The sequence below is a fragment of the Amphiprion ocellaris genome, chromosome 7, assembly GCF_022539595.1.
Source record: "Amphiprion ocellaris isolate individual 3 ecotype Okinawa chromosome 7, ASM2253959v1, whole genome shotgun sequence".
Classification (NCBI taxonomy): domain Eukaryota; kingdom Metazoa; phylum Chordata; class Actinopteri; family Pomacentridae; genus Amphiprion; species Amphiprion ocellaris.
This window is the reverse complement of record NC_072772.1, coordinates 37,801,524-37,823,355: the sequence shown is the minus strand read 5'-3', so window position 1 is coordinate 37,823,355 and position 21,832 is coordinate 37,801,524. Positions and strand designations below refer to the sequence as shown.

The following is a 21,832-nucleotide window of genomic DNA, read 5'->3' as shown; positions in this document are numbered from 1 at the left end:
ATGTGTGGGATAAAACCACTGTACAGTCAAACAGCCACCTAATATTTAGGCTACTTTACAATGTAAAACATGATCAAAATGAGGTAGCTCCATGAGATTATGCCGACTTCTTACCTGTTTTAAAAATGTTTTTATATTTCATCTTAAGCTGCCGCCACGTGCGTTTCTCCCCTGCGGGATTGCACCTAAATGAAATAACTTAATAGGCTACTATTCAAACAGTTTTCCTGTAATATTATTGTGATTTAAACTTACGCATTGACCCAGGCAGCAATGTTCTCCCACACCGTCTCCCTCTCTTTTGCAGCTGCAGGTGTTGCACTTCTTTCTAAAAACATGCTCAAACTCGCTATATAAGCGCATTAAGATTTCCAATTCAAGCGGTGTAGTCCTCCGCTTCCCCGTTGCCATGGTGACTCGTCGAATCGGCGCTCCATTGATACTGGCTTTTCAGAGTTGTGGTGCACGCGCTTAACTCTGGGTGAAACTACTCCGAGTTGATTAAACCAACTCAAATCAGCCGTTGTGAGACCGAAAACTCAGAGTTTTCTATCTCAGAGTAGATCAACTCAGAGTTCAGGGTTAAACTCAGAGTTTGTTGAACCTGCTTCGTGAAACGGACTCCAGATGATTGAGGCTGTTTATTGGATCTACAGAAATATAGAGAAAAAATATTAAAATATAGCTTATGTTCTTCTGGTTTATGAGTTTATATATTTATTTAAATCTGATATGAGGCATGAGAGCACAACTTTATTTATGTAATATTTATGTCGTATTTATTTAGTATTTATGTGGTATTTATGTATTATTTATGTGGTATTTATGTCGTATTTATTTAGTATTTATGTGGTATTTATGTAGTATTTATGTGGTATTTATTTAGTATTTATTTAGTATTTATGTGGTGTTTGTGTAGTATTTATGTGGTATTTATTTAGTATTTATGTGGTATTTGTGTAGTATTTATGTGGTATTTATGTGGTATTTATGTAGTATATATGTGGTATTTATGTAATATTTATGTAGTATTTATTTAGTATTTATGTTGTATTTATGTAGTATTTATGTGTTATTTATTTGGTATTTATGTAGTATTTATGTGGTATTTATGTGGTATTTATGTAGTATTTATGTGTTATTTATTTGGTATTTATGTAGCATTTATGTGGTATTTATGTAGTATTTCTGTGGTATTAATTTAGTATTTATGTGGTATTTGTGTAGTATTTTTGTGGTATTTATGTAGCATTTATGTGGTATTTATGTAGTATATATGTGGTATTTATTTTTTATTTACGTGTTATTTATGTATTATTAATGTAGTATTTAGGTAGTGTTTATGAGGTATTTATGTAGTATTTATGTGGTATTCATGTAGTATTTATGTGGTATTCCTGTGGTATTTATGTTGTATTTATGTGGTATTTATGTAGTATTTATGTGGTATTTATGTATTATTTATGTAATATTTATGTGGTATTTATGTAGTATTTATGTAGTGTTTATGTGGTATTCATGTAGTATTTATGTGGTATTTATGTATTATTTATGTGGTATTTATGTACTATTTATGTAGTAATTATGTATTATTTATGTGGTATTTATGTGGTATTTATGTAGTATTTACGTTGTATTATGTGTGGTATCTATGTGCTCCTAGTAAATGAAATGGTTTTTTTTGTGTGTGGTTGATTGTCAAAATTTTGCTGTTCTCAAAAAGTAAAATGAAACATATTTGTGTGTTATTCAAGAATTCAAACTAATCCATTAAAGACAACAAGCGTGTGGCCTCTGTATCAACAAAAAACTACAATTCCCACAGACAGCCTGGACATGATGTCGGCGGAAGTCCATGCTTTAGTATAAAAGCATTTCCGCATCCTGAGCGCATCCTTTCCTGTCTCCGGCTGTTGGAAGATGGCGGTGCAGATCTCCAAGAAGAGGAAGGTTAGCGGCTTTTATCTCCTTTTACTCACACGGGCGGCGGGTTTCTCTGAAAATGGGCTCCCGGTGGTTCGGACAGAAGCATGTCGATGTCGTCTCGGTCTGGTCTGGGGTCTTCCGACTCCGGTCCGGGCAGGATTGATGCAGATTGTGGTCCTGATTGGGCCGTAACATGGCTGTTAGCTGTTAGCCGTTAGCACCTAGAGGTTCGGCTTCATTTAGCTCCTTTATTTATTAAAACTGTGAACCAGGGTGGTTACTGGAGTTTATATCTGACTTAAAACTGGAGAAATGTTTGAGGGTTTTCTCTGAGACTGGTTTAGTGTTTAGCTAGCAGGTTAGCTTCATGGATAAATCAACAGAAAACTACAGAAACCAGCTAAAAGACAGATTCACGTGTTTATTTATAAAAGCTCACATTAAAAGACATACTCGTGTCTTTATAATTTATTCAAGTAGATACGTGTAAGAAAACTCAGCAGACTGAATAAGTCACGGTTTTCTGTTGGTAGCTTCATTCTGTTGCAGTTTAAATTCAGTCTTAAACATGATTTAACCTGAAAAACTTGCTGACTGGAATAAACAGATGGGACTGAAACCCGGCACGTTTTAAACCAGGATAGAAAATAAACCCAGCATGTTTTAATACGTGAGCTAAGTTTAAAAAAAAAAAAAAAAAAAACCCGATAATAATCCAGCATGTTTTAATAAATAATCCAAGATAAAAAAAAAATAAACCCAGAATGTTTTAAACCGGGATTAAAAATCAAGCCAGCATGTTTTATTATAAACCAGGATAAAAAAATAAACCCAGCATGTTTTAAACCAGGATAAAAAATAAACCCAGTATGTTTTAAACCAGGATAAAAAATAAACCCAGCATGTATTAAACCATAATAATAATAACACAGCATGTTTTAATAAATAAACTAGGATAAAAAATAAACCGAGCATGTTTTAAACCAGAATAATAATCCAGCATGTTTTACTATAAACCAGGACAGTAAACACATTATTTATCTGTTCCTGCTGTCTGAAGAGCTTCAGACTTTCCATCCATGGCTAGTTAATATCCAGGATTTAAAACTAAATAAGGGGTCATATTTAAAGCTGATGCTTCTTATTTTAACATTTCTAAATTCTGTGCAGATACAATGAAATAATTTCTTTGCTGTGCCAACCTTTATCTAGCCTTCAGGTTCAGAGTTGATGTAAAGCCGGTAGTTTCCTGTTGGTCTTTATTTCCTGTGTGGAGCTGAAGCTTACGTCTCTGATCATTTATAGAGCTTCAGGAGGACAGGAGATGTTTAATGTGTTTTAAGTCATTTCATTTTCTGATTCACGTGGAGCAAATAATTTTAACGTGATGTATTTCTGACGTGATGTTTCTACAGTCTAGTTTCAGTTCAAATCTTACTGAGTTTAAAGCTTAATCAGAGATTCTTCACCAGGTGTTTTGGTGATTTTCTGACTAACCTGTTCGGTCGGTTCCGTTAGCTTCTCTGACGCCGTTCTGTCATTTCCCTCCACAGTTCGTCGCAGACGGCATCTTCAAGGCCGAGCTGAACGAGTTCCTGACTCGTGAGCTGGCTGAGGATGGATACTCTGGTGTGGAGGTCCGAGTGACTCCCACCAGAACCGAGATAATCATCCTGGCCACAAGGTGAGCCCAAACATTAAACACAGCCCGCCTAAATGTGTTTCTGTTCCTACACACAATATTAAATACAGTCCGTCTTCTGCTGGATGGATTCAGCTCAGGGGATGTTTCTTGACCTCAGCTGAACTTTTTCAGGACCCAGAATGTTCTGGGAGAAAAAGGCCGTCGCATCAGAGAGCTGACTGCCGTGGTCCAGAAGAGGTTCGGCTTCCCTGAGGGCAGTGTAGAGGTAAGTAACCGTAAATAAAGCCGTTATTTAAAACCTTTTCTGCTTTAATGTCGGTAAAGTCCAGTCTGGTGCTAAAGCTGGTTCCAGAAGGTCCAGTCTGGTGTTCTTTAGAAGAGACAGATGTTCTCCTGAGGTCTGAGTCTAGTGCCGTCTGCTGCATCTCCTTCTAGAACCAGAGGAGGTCCTGTCTGGTTCCCTTCAGTGATGATCCGATGACGAGACAGAGCAGTACCTGGTCTGGTTCTGCAGGGTACCGGTTCAGGTCCACGTTCTGTGGTTCTGCTCCAGTTCCTCAGATCAGCAGGTTCTCTCCACATGAAGGCACAGAGGCATTTGTCTGAGAAGGGTCCAGACATCAGCAGAGGTTCCTCAGTGGAGCAAATTAAAGCTGCAAGCAGCGTTGAATGGGTCCTCGCATCCTTGCTGCTCGGGGAATCCAAGCACTTTTGTGGAACATTTTGAAGACTTTTGATCTCCGATGCTGCTGTCGGGTTGCCCTGTTTGAGTTTATAGCTTTAGAAAATATGCAAAAAATGGCCCAAAATATGACAAATAATTCAAAATAGCCGACTTCCTGTTGTGTTTTGGGCATGGGTGTCGATTACATTTTTGTAATCGGACAGACAGAAAGAACCAACCAGCCGTCCTCCAACAACTCATCTGACGTGCTGCTGATCAGGAAACCTTAAAATGACCACATTTCATCAACTTCTTTGTTCTTTTTGTCTCCTAGTTTGTTCTTTACAGTTTTGCTGTTTGTAAAAGTAGTTTCCGTCTCTACGGCGACCGTCTAGAACCCAGTAGAACGTCTGATATGTGGAACCTAGAACCCAGTAGAACGTCTGATGTGTGGAATCTGAACAGGTGTAGTGCTGACTAACGTTTCCTGTTTCCAGCTCTATGCTGAGAAGGTGGCCACCAGGGGGCTCTGTGCCATCGCCCAGGCTGAGTCTCTGCGCTACAAACTGCTGGGAGGTCTGGCTGTCCGCAGGTGAACATTATTATTATTATTTATTAGTAGAGCAGATGTCTGTTATATTAATGTAGGGAACGGTTGCTTCAGTTCTTCAGTGATGATACGATGACGAGTCGGAATGATTCTGTCTGGTTCTGCTGCTCTCCGGTTCAGATCCACGTTCTGTGGTTCTGCGCTGGTTCTTCAGATCAGCAGAACTTTTCAGTTGAAGACACTGAGGCATTTGTCTGAGAAGGACTGGATCAGAACAAGCAGAACGTGACCCGTTGGAACCTAAGATTCTGCTTTTAACTCAACTTTAATATGTAGAAATAGAACACAGACTGAAGCCTGGACTGTAGAGGAAGGTAGTCCACCTTTAATACTTACAACCAAATCAGTCTGATTAATGAGCTCGTTAGCAGCCCAGAACCTCGTCATGAAGCCCATTAGAACTGGTCCGTTGTCGCTAAACTTAGAAATGCTTCCATCGGCTCTATCGTTGGGTCAGATGAAGATGCTTTATTTAAGATTTATTTTTACATTGAAACGTTTCTTTTGACTTTCCCTCTGGATTAATAAACCTGTTGGTACCCAGAGTGCTGCTGCTTTACCAGGACTCCACATGTTCTAGATGTAAACCTGAGTATTTATTCTGTGGTTCTCCAGGGCCTGCTATGGAGTGCTGAGGTTCATCATGGAGAGCGGGGCTAAGGGCTGTGAGGTGGTGGTTTCTGGGAAGCTCAGAGGTCAGAGAGCCAAATCCATGAAGTTCGTGGACGGTTTGATGATCCACAGTGGAGATCCGGTCAACTACTACGTGGACACGGCGGTCCGCCACGTTCTGCTGAGGCAGGGTGAGTCCAGCTCTCTGATTGGCTACCTGTCACAGTAACAGCCAGTCACTGCCGCCTGCTCTCTGACCTCCACTAATGGTTGTTCTCAGGTGTTCTGGGCATCAAGGTGAAGATCATGCTGCCGTGGGACCCCAGTGGGAAGATCGGCCCCAAGAAGCCCCTCCCAGACCACGTCAGCATCGTGGAACCCAAAGAGGAGACCCTCCCTACCACACCCATGTCTGAACAGAAGGGGGCCAAGCCTGAGGTTCCTGTCATGCCCCAGGGAACACCTGTACCCACCGCCTAACAGGTAGGGTTCTAGATACACCTGTACCTACGGTCTAACAGGTAGGGTTCTAGATACACCTGTACCCACTGCCTAACAGGTAGGGTTCTAGATACACCTGTACCCACCGCCTAACATGTAGGGTTCTGGATACACCTGTACCTACGGCCTAACAGGTAGGGTTCTACATACACCTGTACCCACCGCCTAACAGGTAGGGTTCTAGACACACCTGTACCTACGGCGTAACAGGTAGGGTTCTAGATACACCTGTACCCAGAGGTTGTTTCCTGTAGGGTTCTAGAGCGGTACCAGGTGGACGGTGAAGAGGAGAACCTTTTAATGTGTTCAGATGAAGGATTAGAAAGCTGGAGGAGGTGTTCTTGAACTCTGCAGATGTAGAATCTGATTTTAGCCAACATTTAGAATGGGATGGGTTCTATCAACGTTCCTTCCTGTTAAAGGACTTCTGTCTCTTGGAGTTCCGGCCTTATGGGTTCTTAAAGCGTCTGGAGATGATCTGAACTCTGACTGGTTCTCTATGAATCAAACTGAAGTGGGAACCTGGAAGTAGACCAGGTAGTAGTAGTTCCACCATCTGGACCTGAAGGGTCTCCAGGGTCGGTACCTCCAGAAGATACCAACCTGCTGCTGGTTCCACCAGAGGCTCAGAGAACAGGTCAATGTTGAGAAACCTCAGCTTCAGTCCTTCAGTGATGATACGATGACGAGTCGGACTGGTTCTGTCTGGTTCTGCTGCTCTCTGGTTCAGATCCACGTTCTGTGGTTCTGCTCCGGTTCTTCAGATCAGAGGAACTTTCAGTTGAAGACATTGAGGCATTTGTCTGAGAAGGACTGGATCTGGAGACAGACAGTTAGACTGAAGTAGCTCTGAGGAGAACCTGGTTCCAGCAGTAGAACCAAACTGGTTTTCTTGTTTTTAACTTGTTCATTGGAAGCTTTTCCAGAAGCTGCTTCAGTCTGAACGTTCTCTGATCCAGACTAGAATGAAGAGTTGAAGGTTCCTGAGGAGAACCAAGCAGTAACTGAACTATCTGAGACGAACCTGTGGGATTTAATGTGCTCTCTGGTTCTAACTCTGTTCTTTGTGTTTTCCAGGTTCTACCGTTTCACCAGATGGAAGCAAAACTGATTTTTGTGTACAAAACCAATAAAATCTGGAAAATCCTGTCCTGTTGTCATGAATCCTGTTTTCACTCTAAGATCAGAACAAACGCTGCTACAAAAATACTTTAACTATTTAAAATCAGATGGAGTTTTTATATTTTCAGTTTTTAGGGTTTTTAAATGTGATGAAATTTTGATTTTTGACATTCTTGAATATTTTTGATGCTTGTTAAATGTTTTTTTAATGTATATTTTATTAGCTTGTGTTTTGGGACATTTTGAGTATTTTATGTATATTCTAGTGTAGGGTTACAGTGTATATATATATGTGTGTGTGTGTATATATAGTTTTTATCTGTTTAAAACCCACTTGCAAAAACACATCAGCTAATTTTCTATTTATATAATTTTTTTATTTCTAGTTTAGTTTGTTTCTATATTTGGGTTTTTTTATATATATATGTGTGTATGTATATATATATATATATATATATATATATATATATATATATATATATAAAATAAAATTTTTGCTCATTGTCTATTTTTTCATACGTAGTTTTTTTTAAAAATTCATTTTTTTCTATATTTGGGTCTTACAGAGTTACGTTGTCAGATATTTTATTTTTATCCTTATTTTTTAGTCTTTATGAAGAGCTGGAAGCAGCAAAAATAGAATTTAATTTCTCTGACACTTTAATGAATGTGTTGGAAACCTTGAAGAGTGACTCAGGCCAGAATAACGTCATCAGAGAGTCACATGACGGCTACCTGACAGGTGAGGACAGAGGTCTCACTCTGCTTCGTTTCTGGTTCCAGAGATTCAGCTAATATTTAATGAAGTACTAAAACTCAGTAGTACTGAGTATTTCTGTTCATGTAGTTTTAATCAGCTGGTTTGTTTCTGGAATAAAATGTTAGAAGCACTAAAATGCATCATAATGATATAAAAATAAAACCATGACTTACAGCTCAATAAATAGAATATGAAGGTTAAAACCCTAAAATATTAAATACCTGCAAGATTCTATAAAACATCCATCTGACTAAGAGTATAATCATTTTAATTTTACTATTAAGATGTTCTTATTTTACATAATTATTTAAATACAAACACCAGAATATTATATATTCTATAAATCAATCCGACCATTTTAAATATTAATGTTCAGACCAGCAGTAAAATATAAATTTATTTCTGACATTTATGTGAACACACTAATGTTTAATAATAAAATAATTCAGCTTTTAGGATTTAAATGTTGAAGAAAAGGGGCTGCACAGTGGGGTAGTGGTTAGCACTTTCGCCTTGCAGCAAGAAGGTCCCTGGTTCGCGTCCCGGCTTTCCCGGGATCTTTCTGCATGGAGTTTGCATGTTCTCCCTGTGCATGCGTGGGTTTTCTCCGGGTACTCCGGCTTCCTCCCACAGTCCAAAAATATGCTGAGGTTAATTGATCATTCTAAATTGCCCGTAGGTGTGAATGTGAGAGTGATTGTTTGTCTCTGCATGTAGCCCTGTGACAGACTGGTGACCTGTCTAGGGTGTCCCCTGCCTTCACCTGAGTCAGCTGGGATAGACTCCAGCCCCCCCCCCCGCGACCCTAGTGAGGATTAAGTGGTGTATAGATAATGGATGGATGGATGGATGTTGAAGAAAAGCTTCAGGATCTGCAGCAGAGTGACACCTCTGCAGGTAAGAGGCAGCAGGTCTGGGTTAGGCCACACCCCCTGTGTCCTACCTGTCCAGCTGCTCTCACCTGTCGACTCACCTGTCCACCATGAGCTTTCCAGAACAAACACCTGAGAAGCTGATTTCTTCTGCAGCTCCGGTAAGAACTGTTTTTACCGACAGCCTGGATGTTTGTTGAAGCACAGAGCTGAGACTCACCTGAAACTCACCTGTGGAGAGGCGGCAGCAGACACACCTTCATTCTGCTTCAGCAACTTTTCACTGCAGATATTTTCTGGAAGTTTGAAGATTAAAACCTGCTGAAAGTAACTGAAATACTCGAGTACTAAGTACTCTGATGCAGTTTAAAGTGCTTGTACTGGAGTACTTCATCTCAGAGATAAGTTCTCCAGGTTTTATGTGCAGGTGAACTTGGTTCATTTCCACATTCATGTTTAAACAGAGCTGGAAAATACCTCAAATACTCGAGTACTGAAGTACTACACTGAATTACTAGTACTGCAGTATTTTATACTTTTTACCACATCAGAGGGGAATATTTTACTTATTTACTGCAGTTATCTTCCAGTAGATGATTAAAAAAAAACTTTTACATCATAGTTACATCATCATCTAATAAATAATCTTTTTATATATTTGTTTTCATTTTAATGTTTATATTATTTTAAATAAAATGTGTATATTTTTAGACATGTTTTTGATATTTTTTCAAATATTTTGACTTCACTATGTCACTATTTTTAAATATATTTTGATATTTTTTTGAGATTTAAAAAAATTTAATTCTTGATATGAAGTATTTTGTTAATATTTTAACATAAAGATTTTCTGCTTTTTATGTTGTTTGACATGTTTTTCTGAAATGTTTGTTTTTATATTGTTTTGATATTTTATTCTGTTTTAAAATGTATTTTAGATTTTTTAAAAATCTATTTTTTTTGGCCTTTTTGCCTTCATTCTCCAGTAGAGGACAGAGCAGAGACAGGAACCAGATAGTAGGATGGACCAGAACCCTGCATTAGGACTACAGAACTGTTTATGGGATGTTTCTGATTAATTTATAGTTTTTAGACTTTTTTAAATAGAAAAGTGAGAAACACCAGCAGGAGGGTTGAGAAGGTCTTTAACATGCTCTACTTCCTGCTTTCAGTTCTCTCCTGTGGTCCACCTGAATGTCGGAGGTCACCTGTTCAGCTCCACAATGAGCACGCTCAGAAGACACCCCGACTCCAAGCTGGCCGAGATGTTTAATGGACAGATCAAACCGAGAACCGATGCTCAGGGACGCTTCTTCATTGACCGCGACGGATCACACTTTGGAGCTCTGCTGGAGTTCATGAGATCAGAGACACTTCCAACGGAGAACATCGAGGAGGTCTGACTCAGCTGTCAGGTGTAGATTAGAGAACATTAGGAGGTCCACATGAAGCAGCCTGGAGCTCTGAACACTTACCACCAACATCTAGACCTCTAAGAACATCTAGACCTCTATGAACACCTAGACCTCTATGAACATCTAGACCTCTATGAACATCTAGACCTCTATGAACATCTAGACCTATATGAAACATCTAGACCTCTATGAACTCCAGGTTCTGGTTCCTACCAATGGTTCAAACATCTAAAAACTTTCCTCCATCAGGTTCTACTGATGTTAGAGCCTCTAAAGTTGGAGAAATGTGGACTAAAGGCTGTATTTTAGTAGAAACCGGGATCCATCCAGATATAAACACTGACAGGAACTTTATGGGTCCAAAGCTCTAAATAATGAAACTTTGTGAAGTCCTTGGCTGTGATTGGTCCAGAACCTCATGTATCAGGTGTGTTTCCTGCAGGTCCACCGGGAGGCGCTCTTCTACAACATCACGGCTCTCATCAAACGTCTGGAGGAAACTCCTCAGCTGTTTGGAGAGCTGGTCGGTCGGCAGCAGTTCCTGTCCAGAGTCCCACATTACCAGGAGAACATCGAGGTGAGCTGCTGCCACTGCAGAACCTCCACTGGTTCCACTGCAGAGCCTCCACTGGTTCCACTGTGGTTCCACTTGTTCCACTGTGGTTCCACTGGTTCCATTGTGGTTCCACTGTGGTTCTACTGGTTCCACTGGTTCCACTGTGGTTCCACTGTGGTTCCACTATTTCCATTGTGGTTCCACTGGTTCCACTGTGGTGCATGTTTTAATCTAAAATCCTGCAGTTCTGTGGAACCAGAACATCATGAAGGAAAGAGAACCCGGAGATGTTCTTCTGTCAATTAGAACGATGGAAACCAGAAGAACTCAACCTTCCTTTGATTATTTCTTTGGTCCAAACCTGGACCATCATGTCCAACGTGTCTGCAGACATCCATAGATGTCTTCAGCATGGAGACGTTCTGGAGATGTTGAACTGTTTGCGGTTCTAGTTTAGTTCAGATTTGTGTTTCTGTCATTCTCTGATCACTTCTTAGTCGCACCAAAATTCAGAATGTTTAGTTTTTACAGAATCTGGCTTGAGTGAAAGTTTAAACGAAACATGTAGACGACTTTTTTAGATAAAAGATCCTGATTTTAATCCCAGGTTTCGATCATTTTCTCTACAGAACACGTTCTATATTAATGAAGAATCATTCTTAGTGATTTTCTAGTTTCTGGCTGATAAATCGTCTTTTTGGTGATTTATTGTTGAGAAGATCTGCATTCAAACCCTCCGGCAGGTTCTGGATCTGAGTGTTCAAATCAGAATGATCCTCCAGTTCTAAAGATGTGTAACCATGTCCCCTGTTCTCCAGGTTCTGATCCGGATCGCCCGAGCTGAGGCCGTCGCCGCCCGTCGCTCCACTATCATGATCTGCGTTCTGCCGTCCAAGGACGATGTGGGTTTCTATGAAGATGCCATCAGCTGCCTGGAGGCGGACAAGGAGTCAGTGGTGACGTTTGGTCCGTGGACGGCGTCTCCGTCGGCCCGGGACCTGCTGGACTGTGTGAAGATGGACATCGAGAGTCAAGGCTACCGGGTGGAGATCCAGCCTCACGTCATGGAGAGGAGCTTCATGTCCCGGAGCTACGACTACTTCTACAGGCTCACCTTCACCTGGTGGTAGCATCTCCACCTTCATCTGGTGGTTCCATCTCCACTTTCACCTGGTGGTTCCATCTCCACCTTCACCTGGTGGTTCTATCTCCACCTTCACCTGGTGGTTCCATTTCCAGCTTCACCTGGTGGTTCCATTTCCACTTTCACCTGGTGGTTCCATCTCCACCTTCACCTGGTGGTTCCATCTCCACCTTCACCTGGTGGTAGCAGCTCCACCTTCACCTGGTGGTTCCATTTCCACCTTCACCTGGTGGTAGCATCTCCACCTTCACCTGCTGGTTCCATCTCCACCTTCACCTGGTGGTTCCATTTCCACCTTCACCTGGTGGTAGCATCTCCACTTTCACCTGGTGGTGACGCTAACATTTATAAACTCACTTGGTGGTGACGCCTCCACAGATGATAAAAACATGTCCTGAGTGACTCAACTATTCTCCAACGTGACTTATTTAGTCCAAAATGACGAAAAATCGTGAAAATCTGTTTAAGTCGCTCAGAACTGTCCAAAATGACACATTCCTACAATTCCTGAGATGTTTTTTCTTACGAATGACTCAAGCCGTCATCAAGTCCTGGTGTCAGTCAGAACCATGTGGGTCCATGACGAAGTATCTAGAAAAGTTCTTTAAAGAACCAGTTTTTCTGTTCTGAAGGAACCATTTTCTAATTTATTTTGGTTTGGATCCGTTTTGGCCACCAGAGGTCAGTAGAGCCTCTGTTTGTGATTCTGTGGTTTAAAAACAGTTTTTATTTTTATCTCTTTACTTCTTTAAAACAAATAAAAAATACATTTTATCAACCTGAGTTCTGTTTCTTTTCCAGGTTTATGTTTGACTTTAATCAACTCTTTTTCACAAATCTTAGTCAAACTTTTTTGAAGAGAAACCTTTTTCTACCTGAACCCAATTTTACCGAAGTTCTTCTGAGAACCCTTTATGATGCCCCTATCAGGCACTTTGGGGTTCTTTAAAGAACTTTTTACAAAATGGTTCCTTAAAGACACTATGTTTGCTTCTTTGGAGAACCTTTAATGGATCATCAAGGCATGTTTGGAGGTTCTTAGCAGAACTGAGCTAAAGGTGGATCTTCTACGGTGTCACTGTAAGGAACCATTATTGGTTCTAGTTGGCGCCTTTATTGTTCTGACGTTTACTAGTTTGTATAAAACGTCACCACGTTCTGCAGCCTCAAATCTTCATGACGTCTGTTCCACAAACATGGACCATGAGAACAGCACTGTGAGGTTCTTGTTCTGGCTTTAATTAAAAGACCAGCAGACCTGAGGGTTCTAGCAGTTTCAGGAGGGTTTTTATTGGTTCACAGGTTTCAGTCAGTTCTGAAGTTTCATGTGAAGTTTCTCTCTGAGTTCCACCACGGATAACTAAGACTTCAGGTTGGTCCTGAAGGTTCTCCTGTAAAATACAAGTCAAGGCATGGACTGGTCATCAGAACACTGATGTACAGCTGAGTGTCGTCAGCGTAACTGAGGATGGCAGCATGTGGAGGTAAAAACACGGAGGACCTAAAACTGAACCCTGAGGAACACCAGAGTTTGTTTTAGTTTAATCAGTGCTTAGAAAATATTCACCGTCTGGACGATAAATTTCAACCAGTAATAAAGTTAAACTGAAAAAAAAACAGCTGAATGCAGCTTGTTTGTTGTTCATCTCCTGAGCGGTGAAGGTGTTCTTCATGTTGTCCTGGTGAAAAACTCTCCGTCAGCGACTAATGAACCACAAGACGCATGAAGATGAGTCATAAAGGTCAGAAAACAGAAGAGTTGAACCAGCAGAGTTCACCGCAGAACTGGCAGTTTCCACACTTATGCAATTTATAGACTTTAACAGAGCTTTAACTGAGTTCATAGAGTTCATAGACTTTAACAGAGTTTTGCAGATTTTTAATAGAGTTTTTATAGAGGTTACTGACTTTTAACAGACTTTTAATAGCATTCTAACAGAGTTTATAGGGTTTTAATAGAGTTTTACTGAGTGTTTTCTGGGTATTCATGGTGTTTACAGCTTCGTGTCTTCATGTCTGACCACTTCCTGTCTGATTGCAGCATAAACAGGTTTTCAGGGCATCGACGCCTACAGCTCAGTTAATCGTCCTGCTGCTGTGTTCAAGACGAGAAGTAAAAACAAGTTGATGAAACCTGTGAAAAGTCTCTTCTATGATAAAATGACAGTTTGAAGACTTCAGATCAATGAAACTGTCGACTTCTGTTGAAGCTTCACACATTCACAGCTACAGTTTAATTACAGAGAAATGGGAATGTTTGGACTTTACACTGTAAAAACACGTTTTAAATATCCTTAAAAACTGTTAAAACCTGGCAGAAAATGTGCCAAAAAATATACGTTAAACAGTGTAATACAACGGGTACCAGGAGGCCAAAAGGGCTGCAGTTGTGGAAGCTAAAAGTCAGGCGGGGGAGGGGTAATAATAATTCATAATTTCCCAAAAATACATTATAGCACTGTGAAATGTTGCTTTTTGCCTATCCCAATCAGGATCAGCCATAGTACAGTGACCGTTGGACGTCTCAGAAAGGGGAGGCAAGGCTTTAGCCAGGCTGCGTACAGTCTGGTGGAGAACTGTTGACCTGTACTGGAGACATTGTCGGGCAGTGGAAAGAGCATTTTGAGGAACTCCGGAACCCGGTAAACACGCCCTCTGTGGAGGCGGCAGAACCCGAAGACTCGGGGGAACCTTCATCCATATACATGGTAGAGGTCACTGAGGTAGTTAAGAAGCTCCTCAGTGGTGCCAGGTGTGGACGAGATCCTCCCTGAGATGCTGAAGGCTCTGGACATTGTTGGACTGTCTTGGCTGATATGTCTCTTTAATGTCTCATGGACATCAGGTACAGTGCTGTGGAGTGGCAGACCGGGGTGGTGGTTCCCATTTTTAAAAAGGGGGACCAAAGAGTGTGTTCCAACTACCGGGGTATCACACTTCTCAGCCTCCCCGGGAAAGTTTACCCTAGGGTGCTGGAAGGGAGGCTCTGACTGATTGTAAAACCTCAGATTCAGGAGGAGCAATGCGGATTCCGTCCTGGTCGTGGAACAGTGAATCAGCTGCTGAGAGGGTCATGGGAGTTCCACCAGCCACTCTACATGTGTTTTGTGGATCTGGAGAAGGCCTACGACCGTGTCCCCCGAGGGGTTCTGTGGGGGATACTAAGGGAGTATGGGGTACTGAGGGAGTATGGGGTACTGAGGGAGTATGGGGTACTGAGGGAGTATGGGGTACTGAGGGAGTATGGGGTACCAGGCTGTCTGATACGAGTCATTGGATCCCTGTAGAACCAATGTGAGAGCTGTGTCCACATACTCAGCACAAAGTCAGACTAGTTTCCAGTGGGTGTTGGACTCCTCCAGGGCTGCCCCTTGTCTCTGATCCTGTTTGTGGTCTTCATGGATCTCAAGCTACAGCTGGGGTGAGGAGGGTGTCTGGTTTGGGGACCTCAGGATCTCTGCTTTTTGCAGATGATGTGGTTCTGTTGGTTCCTCAGACCTTCAGCAGCACTGGAGCAGTGTGCAGCCGAGTGTGAAGCGGTGGGGATGTGGATCAGAACCTCCAAGTCTGAGGACATGGTTCTCTGATGGAAACCGGTGGATTGCTCCCTCTGGGTTGGGGGGGGAGTTGCTTCCCCAAGAGAAGGAGTTCAAGTATCTCAGGATCTTGTTCATGAGTGATGGGAAAATGGAGCTAGAGATGGACAGGAGGATTGGTGCAGCGTCAGCAGTAATGAAGGAGTTGTACCGAACCGTCGTGGTGAAGAGGGAGCTGAACCTCAAGGAGAAGCTCTCAGTTTACCATCCATCTACGTTCCAACCCTCACCTATGGTCATGAGCTCTGGGTAGTAACCCAAAGAATGAGATCGTGGATACAAGCGTCTGAAATGAGCTTTCTCCGTAGGGTGTCTGGGCTCAGCCTTAGAGATCGGGGGAGAAGCTCAGACATCCAGAGGGAGCTCGGAGTAGAGCTGCTGATCCTTCACCTCTTTTTTTTTTTTTTTTTTTGATCCTTCACCTCTAAAGGAACCAGCTGAGGTGGTTTGGACATCTGATTCAGATCCTCCAGGGAGACTTCCTTTGGAGGTTTTCTGAACACGTCCTCCTGGGAGGAGACCCCGGGGCAGACCCAGAACCCTCTGGAGGGATTATATATCTCATCTGGCCTGGGAACGCCTCGGGATCCATTAGGAAGAACTGGAAAGTGTTGCTGGGAGGAGGAACGTCTGGAATGACCTGCTTCATCTGCTGCCTCCACGACCCCAGATAAGAGGAAGAAGATGGATGGATGGATGGATGGATGCAGGGTTTCCTCTACATTCATTCTGATCCAAGCCACCGCTCCTTTAAATTTCTTTTTTTCTTTTAATCATCGCAAATACACTTCTGCCGCATGTCTCCACCTTCAAAGCAGTCTTGCACTGTGTCAGGTACTCGCGAGTACTACAGATAACTATCTTGCTGGGGTTCTCGCCTCCCCGGAGAGCCTGCCGCCGCTGCTGACAAAAATCCTAGAGGAAACACTGGAGGGATGGATGGATGGATAGATGGATGATGGATGGACTGCAAAAACACATTTCAAAAATCCTGAAAAAACTGTTCAAACCTGGCAGAAAGTGTACCAAAAACTACATCCAACAATTTAATACAGTAATGATCAAAAACTGTAAAAATGTTGAAAATAGTTGATGTAGATCCAGTAAACCTGTGTAACATTTACAGTTGCACACTGTAAAAGAACAACTTAGTTATTTACTGAGACAATTAGCCTCATGGGTAGCATGAGCGTTAGCGTGGTAGTTAGCCTGACAGTTAGCCTGATCGTTAGCCTGACAGTTAGCCTGACCGTTAGCCTGATCCTGACCAGGTTACTTTCCCAGTACAGGTTTCCACACAAACTATGCTTGAACTATGTTGAATTATTTTTTTTATCAAACCAGCATAACCTGATATTTAATCAGACTGACCTAAACTATCCTGGATTATTCAGTAATTAGTTAAATAATTAGTTTAACTTTATTAATAATATCTTTAATAAGCACCACTGGGTCACATTTTGGTTCCAACCAACTATCTGCTAAACTAAAGACATTTCACTGATCTGTTCTTTAGCCAACAGATGGTAGCAAGCTAATCACTGATGGAGAACATTAGCATCAAGCATTAGCATGTTAGCATGCTAACATTAGCATTTATCTGTGCTCAGCCTCACAGAGCCTCTAGCTTGATTCTAACCTCTGGTTTTAACTGTTCTGTGGATAATCAGTGAAATGTTCTTCTGAGTTTTGTTTTCTGCAACATGAACTTTTTCCACCACAGACAGATGTCCTGTTGAAGCTCAGAGGAGGAATGCTGCGGCGTTTCACACCTTTAACGGAAAACTGTGGTCAGAGTTTTCAGTGTTTTAAAGATCATTTGTCCTGAAAATAAAGTTTTCTAAGACTCTATTTCCTGAAACAAGAAACAAAATCAAACAATAAAAGTGGATTCTTGAACAATCTCTAAAGTGATTTATGATGGAAACTGGTGGATTAATGTGAGGAGAAACAATAAAATATTTTATTAGTAAAACAGTGAATAAACATCAGTTAAACGTTCTTTTTATTTTCCTGAATTAAAACGACTTTAAACAGCAGATTTATGCTGTTTCTAAACATTCAGCGCTGAAATAATTTTAACGCTGCTTTAACCTCTGAATCTTCATGAAGTCGAGTTTCTCCCAACGTTCTCAGAACGTCTCAGCAGGGAGTGAAGCAGCAGAGAGATAATCTGAAGTCACAACGATGTGGAGAACCAAGAGGAGAGTTCTGCTGCTCACCTGTCTGCTGCTCACAGGTAAATAACAGACTATACTGCAGTATCACTGCAGTTACTGAGGTACTGGTACAGGTAAAAGTCTTGCATTCAGAGTTTAAAGAGCGTTTTATTCTTCTTCAGGGTTTAGTTTCTCCCTCCAGCTCTCAGCTTCTCTTCACTTTATTTCTGACTAAAACTAGAAAATATTTCAGTGAATTTAAAACTTTACCAGAAATTAAATCTAATAATAACAGTCACAGTTTATTTTTCACTCCTTGATGTGGCTAATATTTATCTTTTTTTTAGTCAATTCTTTATTTCATAAAGTTTCTCCTTTTTCTGTTATCATGGTTACTGGAATCAGGCAACTATTATAGTCTGGGCTTCAGGAGGTAGAAGTCTGCTGCTAGTTTACTTTAGTTAGTCTAGTTACTTTATTTGGTTTAGTTATTTTAGTTAGTCTAGTTACTTTATTTGGTTTAGTTATTTTAGTTAGTCTAGTTACTTTATTTGGTTTAGTTACTTTAGTTAGTCTGGTTACTTTAGTCTAGTTAGTTTATGGTTCGAGTGTTTTTATCAAAATGATTCATTTAAATGATTAAAAAATGATTTGAACTTTGTGTGTGTGTGTGTGTGTGTGTGTGTGTGTGTGTGTGTGTGTGTGTGTGTGTGTGTCTGTAGGTGTGCGTTGTGTGAAGGATGCAGTGTTTGTGTACAGTTGTCTGGGAGGTGAAGTCATCCTTCCCTGCAACAGAGTGAACCAGGACCAGAACCAGAACCAGAGCTGCTCCTTGGTGTCCTGGACCTTCTACAGAGGAGGCCAGGTGAGCTTCGTCCAGGAGGTGAGGGGTGGACAGGTGTGGGCAGAGTCAGAGCGTTGCGGCCGGCTGTCCGTCGGGTTTGACTGCTCCCTGAGGCTGCAACGGCTGCAGGTCTACGACGCCGGCTCATACATGTGTCTGCAGCACGACCAGGTGACGTCTGACATCTACCTGTCACTGCTCAGCCTAAGCGCCGCCTCCAGCATCATCGAGCTGCAGCCAGGAGAACACCTGAGACTCACCTGTGTCCTCCACACCTACTACGATGCAGGAAGCTGCAGGTACAGCAGCATGTTCAGCCTCAGCTGGATGGAGGAGGATGGAGGAGAACATCTACTGGATGATGACAGGTTAGTTTATTATTATTATTATTATTATTATTATTATTATTATTATTATTATTATTATTAATAATAATAATAATAATAATAATAATAATAATAATAATAATAATAATAAGAATAGTAATAATAATAATAACAAAAATAGTAATGATAAATTAATAATATAATAAATAGTAATAATAATAATAATAGGAGGAGAATGGAGGAGATGTGAATTAGGATGACAGGTTAGTTTATTATTATTATTATTATTATTATTATTATTATTATTATTATTATTATTATTATTATTATTATTATTATTATTATTATTATTATTATTATTATTATTATTATTCGTAGTGGTTAGCACTTTTGCCTTGCAGCAAGAAGATCCCTGGTTCGCGTCCCGGCTTTCCCGGGATCTTTCTGCATGGAGTTTGCATGTTCTCCCTGTGCATGCGTGGGTTTTCTCCGGGTACTCCGGCTTCCTCCCACAGTCCAAAAATATGCTGAGGTTAATTGATTATTCTAAATTGCCCGTAGGTGTGAATGTGAGAGTGATTGTTTGTCTCTGTATGTAGCCCTGTGACAGACTGGCGACCTGTCCAGGGTGTCCCCTGCCTTCGCCCGAGTCAGCTGGGATAGGCTCCAGCCCCCCCCGCGACCCTAATGAGGATTAAGCGGTGTATAGATAATGGATGGATGGATGGATGGATTATTATTATTATTATTATTATTATTATTATTATTATTATTATTATTATTATTATTATTATTATTATTATTATTATTATTATTATTATTATTATTATTCGGTACTATTATCAGTAATAATATTGATCAGATCTGTGTGCTGCAGTTCAGAATTCATAATAAATGTGAGGTTCTGAGGCTCTGGATCCACTGCAGATCTTCAGGTAAACCCGTTCACTGACTTTGTGTTTGTCTAGTTCTGGTTCTGGTTCTTCAGGTTCCATGTGACCCAGAACTCTCGCTGCAACATCTCCCTGCTGCTTCAGCTGCAGCCAGAAGATGACGGCCACAGGTTCAATTGTCAGGTGGACCCGACCAGAACCAGCCGACCCGCCTTCGTCCGCTTCACATCCTCCTTCCTGTTCCAGAACCCTCCAGCGGTCCAGAACCAGAACCCGGTGGCTGAGGACTGTCCGGTCCCCCTGCCCGTCAGCCGCCTCCTGCTTTGCCTGGTTCTGCCGGTTCTGGTGGTCTCAGTGGGTCTGTTCACCTGGAGGTTGGACCACAAGAAGGTCCAGAAGTCAGAAGCTGCCATGGAGCTGCAGGTCCTGAGCTAACCTGGTTCTGGTTCCAGAGGTCCAGTTAATAGACCGGTTCTACAGTTTCACATTCAGTCTAGACCAACAGAACCAACTCATGGATTCATTATAAACAACAAGCTTTTTATGAACATGTTTTAAACCGAGTCCCTCCAGCCTCTCAGTTTCTGTTCAGTTCTACTAATCTGGGACGAGAACTAGGAATTCCTTCAGATGCATTTAGAGAATTTCGTGTTTTTAGACCTGGAATTTTCCTGTTTTCTCCCTCAAAGCAACCTGAGAATCTGCTTTAAAGGTTCAGTCTCTAAATAAAACTCCACATATGAAACATGGTGAGAACAGAGAGAATGATGGGATGGAACCACTTTAATTATTGACCTGAAGATGGAAGAGAGTCTAAACCCTCAAATCCAGGCTGGTCTAGGGTCTCCAGAAAGTTCCTGTCAGTTTTTCTATCTGGATGGATCCATATTTCTACTAAAATACAGTCTTTGGTCCACATTTCTTCAATTTTAGAGGCTCTAACATCAGTAGAACCTGATGGAGGAAAGTTTTTAGATGTTTAGACTAAATGTTGATGTGGAACCATTGGTAGGAACCAGAACCTGGAGTTCATAGAGGTCTAGATGTTCATAGAGGTCTAGATGTTCATGGAGGTCTAGATGTTCATAGAGGTCTAGATGTTGAAAGAGGTCTAGATGTTCATGGCGGTCTAGATGTTCATAGAGGTCTAGATGTTCATAGAGGTCTAGATGTTCATGGAGGTCTAGATGTTCATGGAGGTCTTGATGTTCATGGAGGTCTAGATGTTCATGGAGGTCTTGATGTTCATAGAGGTCTAGATGTTCATGGAAGTCTAGATGTTCATGGAGGTCTAGATGTTCACGGAGGTCTTGATGTTCATAGAGGTCTAGATGTTGGTAGAGGTCTAGATGTTCATGGAGGTCTAGATGTTCATAGAGGTCTAGATGTTCATAGAGGTCTAGATGTTCATAGAGGTCTAGATGTTCACGGAAGTCTAGATGTTCATAGAGGTCTAGATGTTCATAGAGGTCTAGATGTTGATAGAGGTCTAGATGTTGATAGAGGTCTAGGTGTTCATAAAGGTCTAGATGTTCACGGAGGTCTAGATGTTCATAGAGGTCTAGATGTTCATGGAGGTCTAGATGTTCATGGAGGTCTTGATGTTCATAGAGGTCCTGATGTTCATGGAGGTCTAGATATTCACAGAGGTCTAGATGTTCATCGAGGTCTAGATGTTCATGGAGGTCTAGATGTTTACTGAATGTTCTCACACAGATTCTGAACTAAACTGTTAATAATTCAACACATCAAAATAAATCTTGAATCGAGCTGAAGCTGGATGGAGACGGAACATCAGCTGTTGACGTTCTAGAAGAAAGCAGCTGCTGTGTTTTATGGATTTAATGAGGTTTCATCTCCAGAAGCTGTGATGTTCAAACATTCTCTGAACAGAACCTGAGACGGAGCAGAACCTCCTTCATTTGGTATTTTATTCATATCTGCTGCATCGGCCCGTTTTAGTGCTCCACGTATGAAGATCTGACAGTTTTATAATTAATAAAGCTCAACGTGCAGACAAACACCAGGAAGGAATACAGGTAGCAACATGTTTGTTTGTGCAAAAGTTCAAATAATGATAATAATTCTAATTAAACTGAGCCCGAGGTTTTCATGATGCTGATCCAAACTCCACCTGCTCGGGGCGCTGATGGTGCTCAACTAAACCACGAAGAAGAAGAAGTAGGA

At 41.3% G+C, this 21,832-nt stretch overlaps 2 protein-coding genes and 3 non-coding genes across 5 annotated transcripts; all 5 read left to right on the top strand.

The window, feature by feature from the left end:
- Positions 1–1,808: 1,808 nt before the first annotated feature.
- Positions 1,809–7,107, top strand: rps3 (ribosomal protein S3). The gene is made up of 7 exons (XM_023270681.3): positions 1,809–1,950; positions 3,480–3,610; positions 3,743–3,836; positions 4,733–4,827; positions 5,461–5,648; positions 5,738–5,940; positions 7,036–7,107. Exons 1-6 carry the CDS (start codon positions 1,921–1,923, stop codon positions 5,935–5,937), a joined length of 738 nt encoding a protein of 245 aa, XP_023126449.1. The 5' UTR covers positions 1,809–1,920; the 3' UTR covers positions 5,938–5,940; positions 7,036–7,107.
- Positions 4,033–4,182, top strand: LOC111568851 (small nucleolar RNA SNORD15). The gene has a single exon (XR_002746151.1). It is a non-coding gene; the product is annotated as a small nucleolar RNA SNORD15 (small nucleolar RNA).
- LOC111568850 (small nucleolar RNA SNORD15) lies at positions 4,902–5,048 on the top strand. Its single transcript, XR_002746150.1, has one exon. It is a non-coding gene; the product is annotated as a small nucleolar RNA SNORD15 (small nucleolar RNA).
- Positions 6,625–6,770, top strand: LOC111568849 (small nucleolar RNA SNORD15). The gene has a single exon (XR_002746149.1). It is a non-coding gene; the product is annotated as a small nucleolar RNA SNORD15 (small nucleolar RNA).
- A 1,627-nt stretch (positions 7,108–8,734) lies between the features above and the next one.
- Positions 8,735–12,610, top strand: kctd14 (potassium channel tetramerization domain containing 14). The gene is made up of 4 exons (XM_023270692.3): positions 8,735–8,873; positions 9,885–10,109; positions 10,570–10,704; positions 11,502–12,610. Exons 1-4 carry the CDS (start codon positions 8,823–8,825, stop codon positions 11,811–11,813), a joined length of 723 nt encoding a protein of 240 aa, XP_023126460.1. The 5' UTR covers positions 8,735–8,822; the 3' UTR covers positions 11,814–12,610.
- The last annotated feature ends 9,222 nt before the right edge of the window (positions 12,611–21,832 follow it).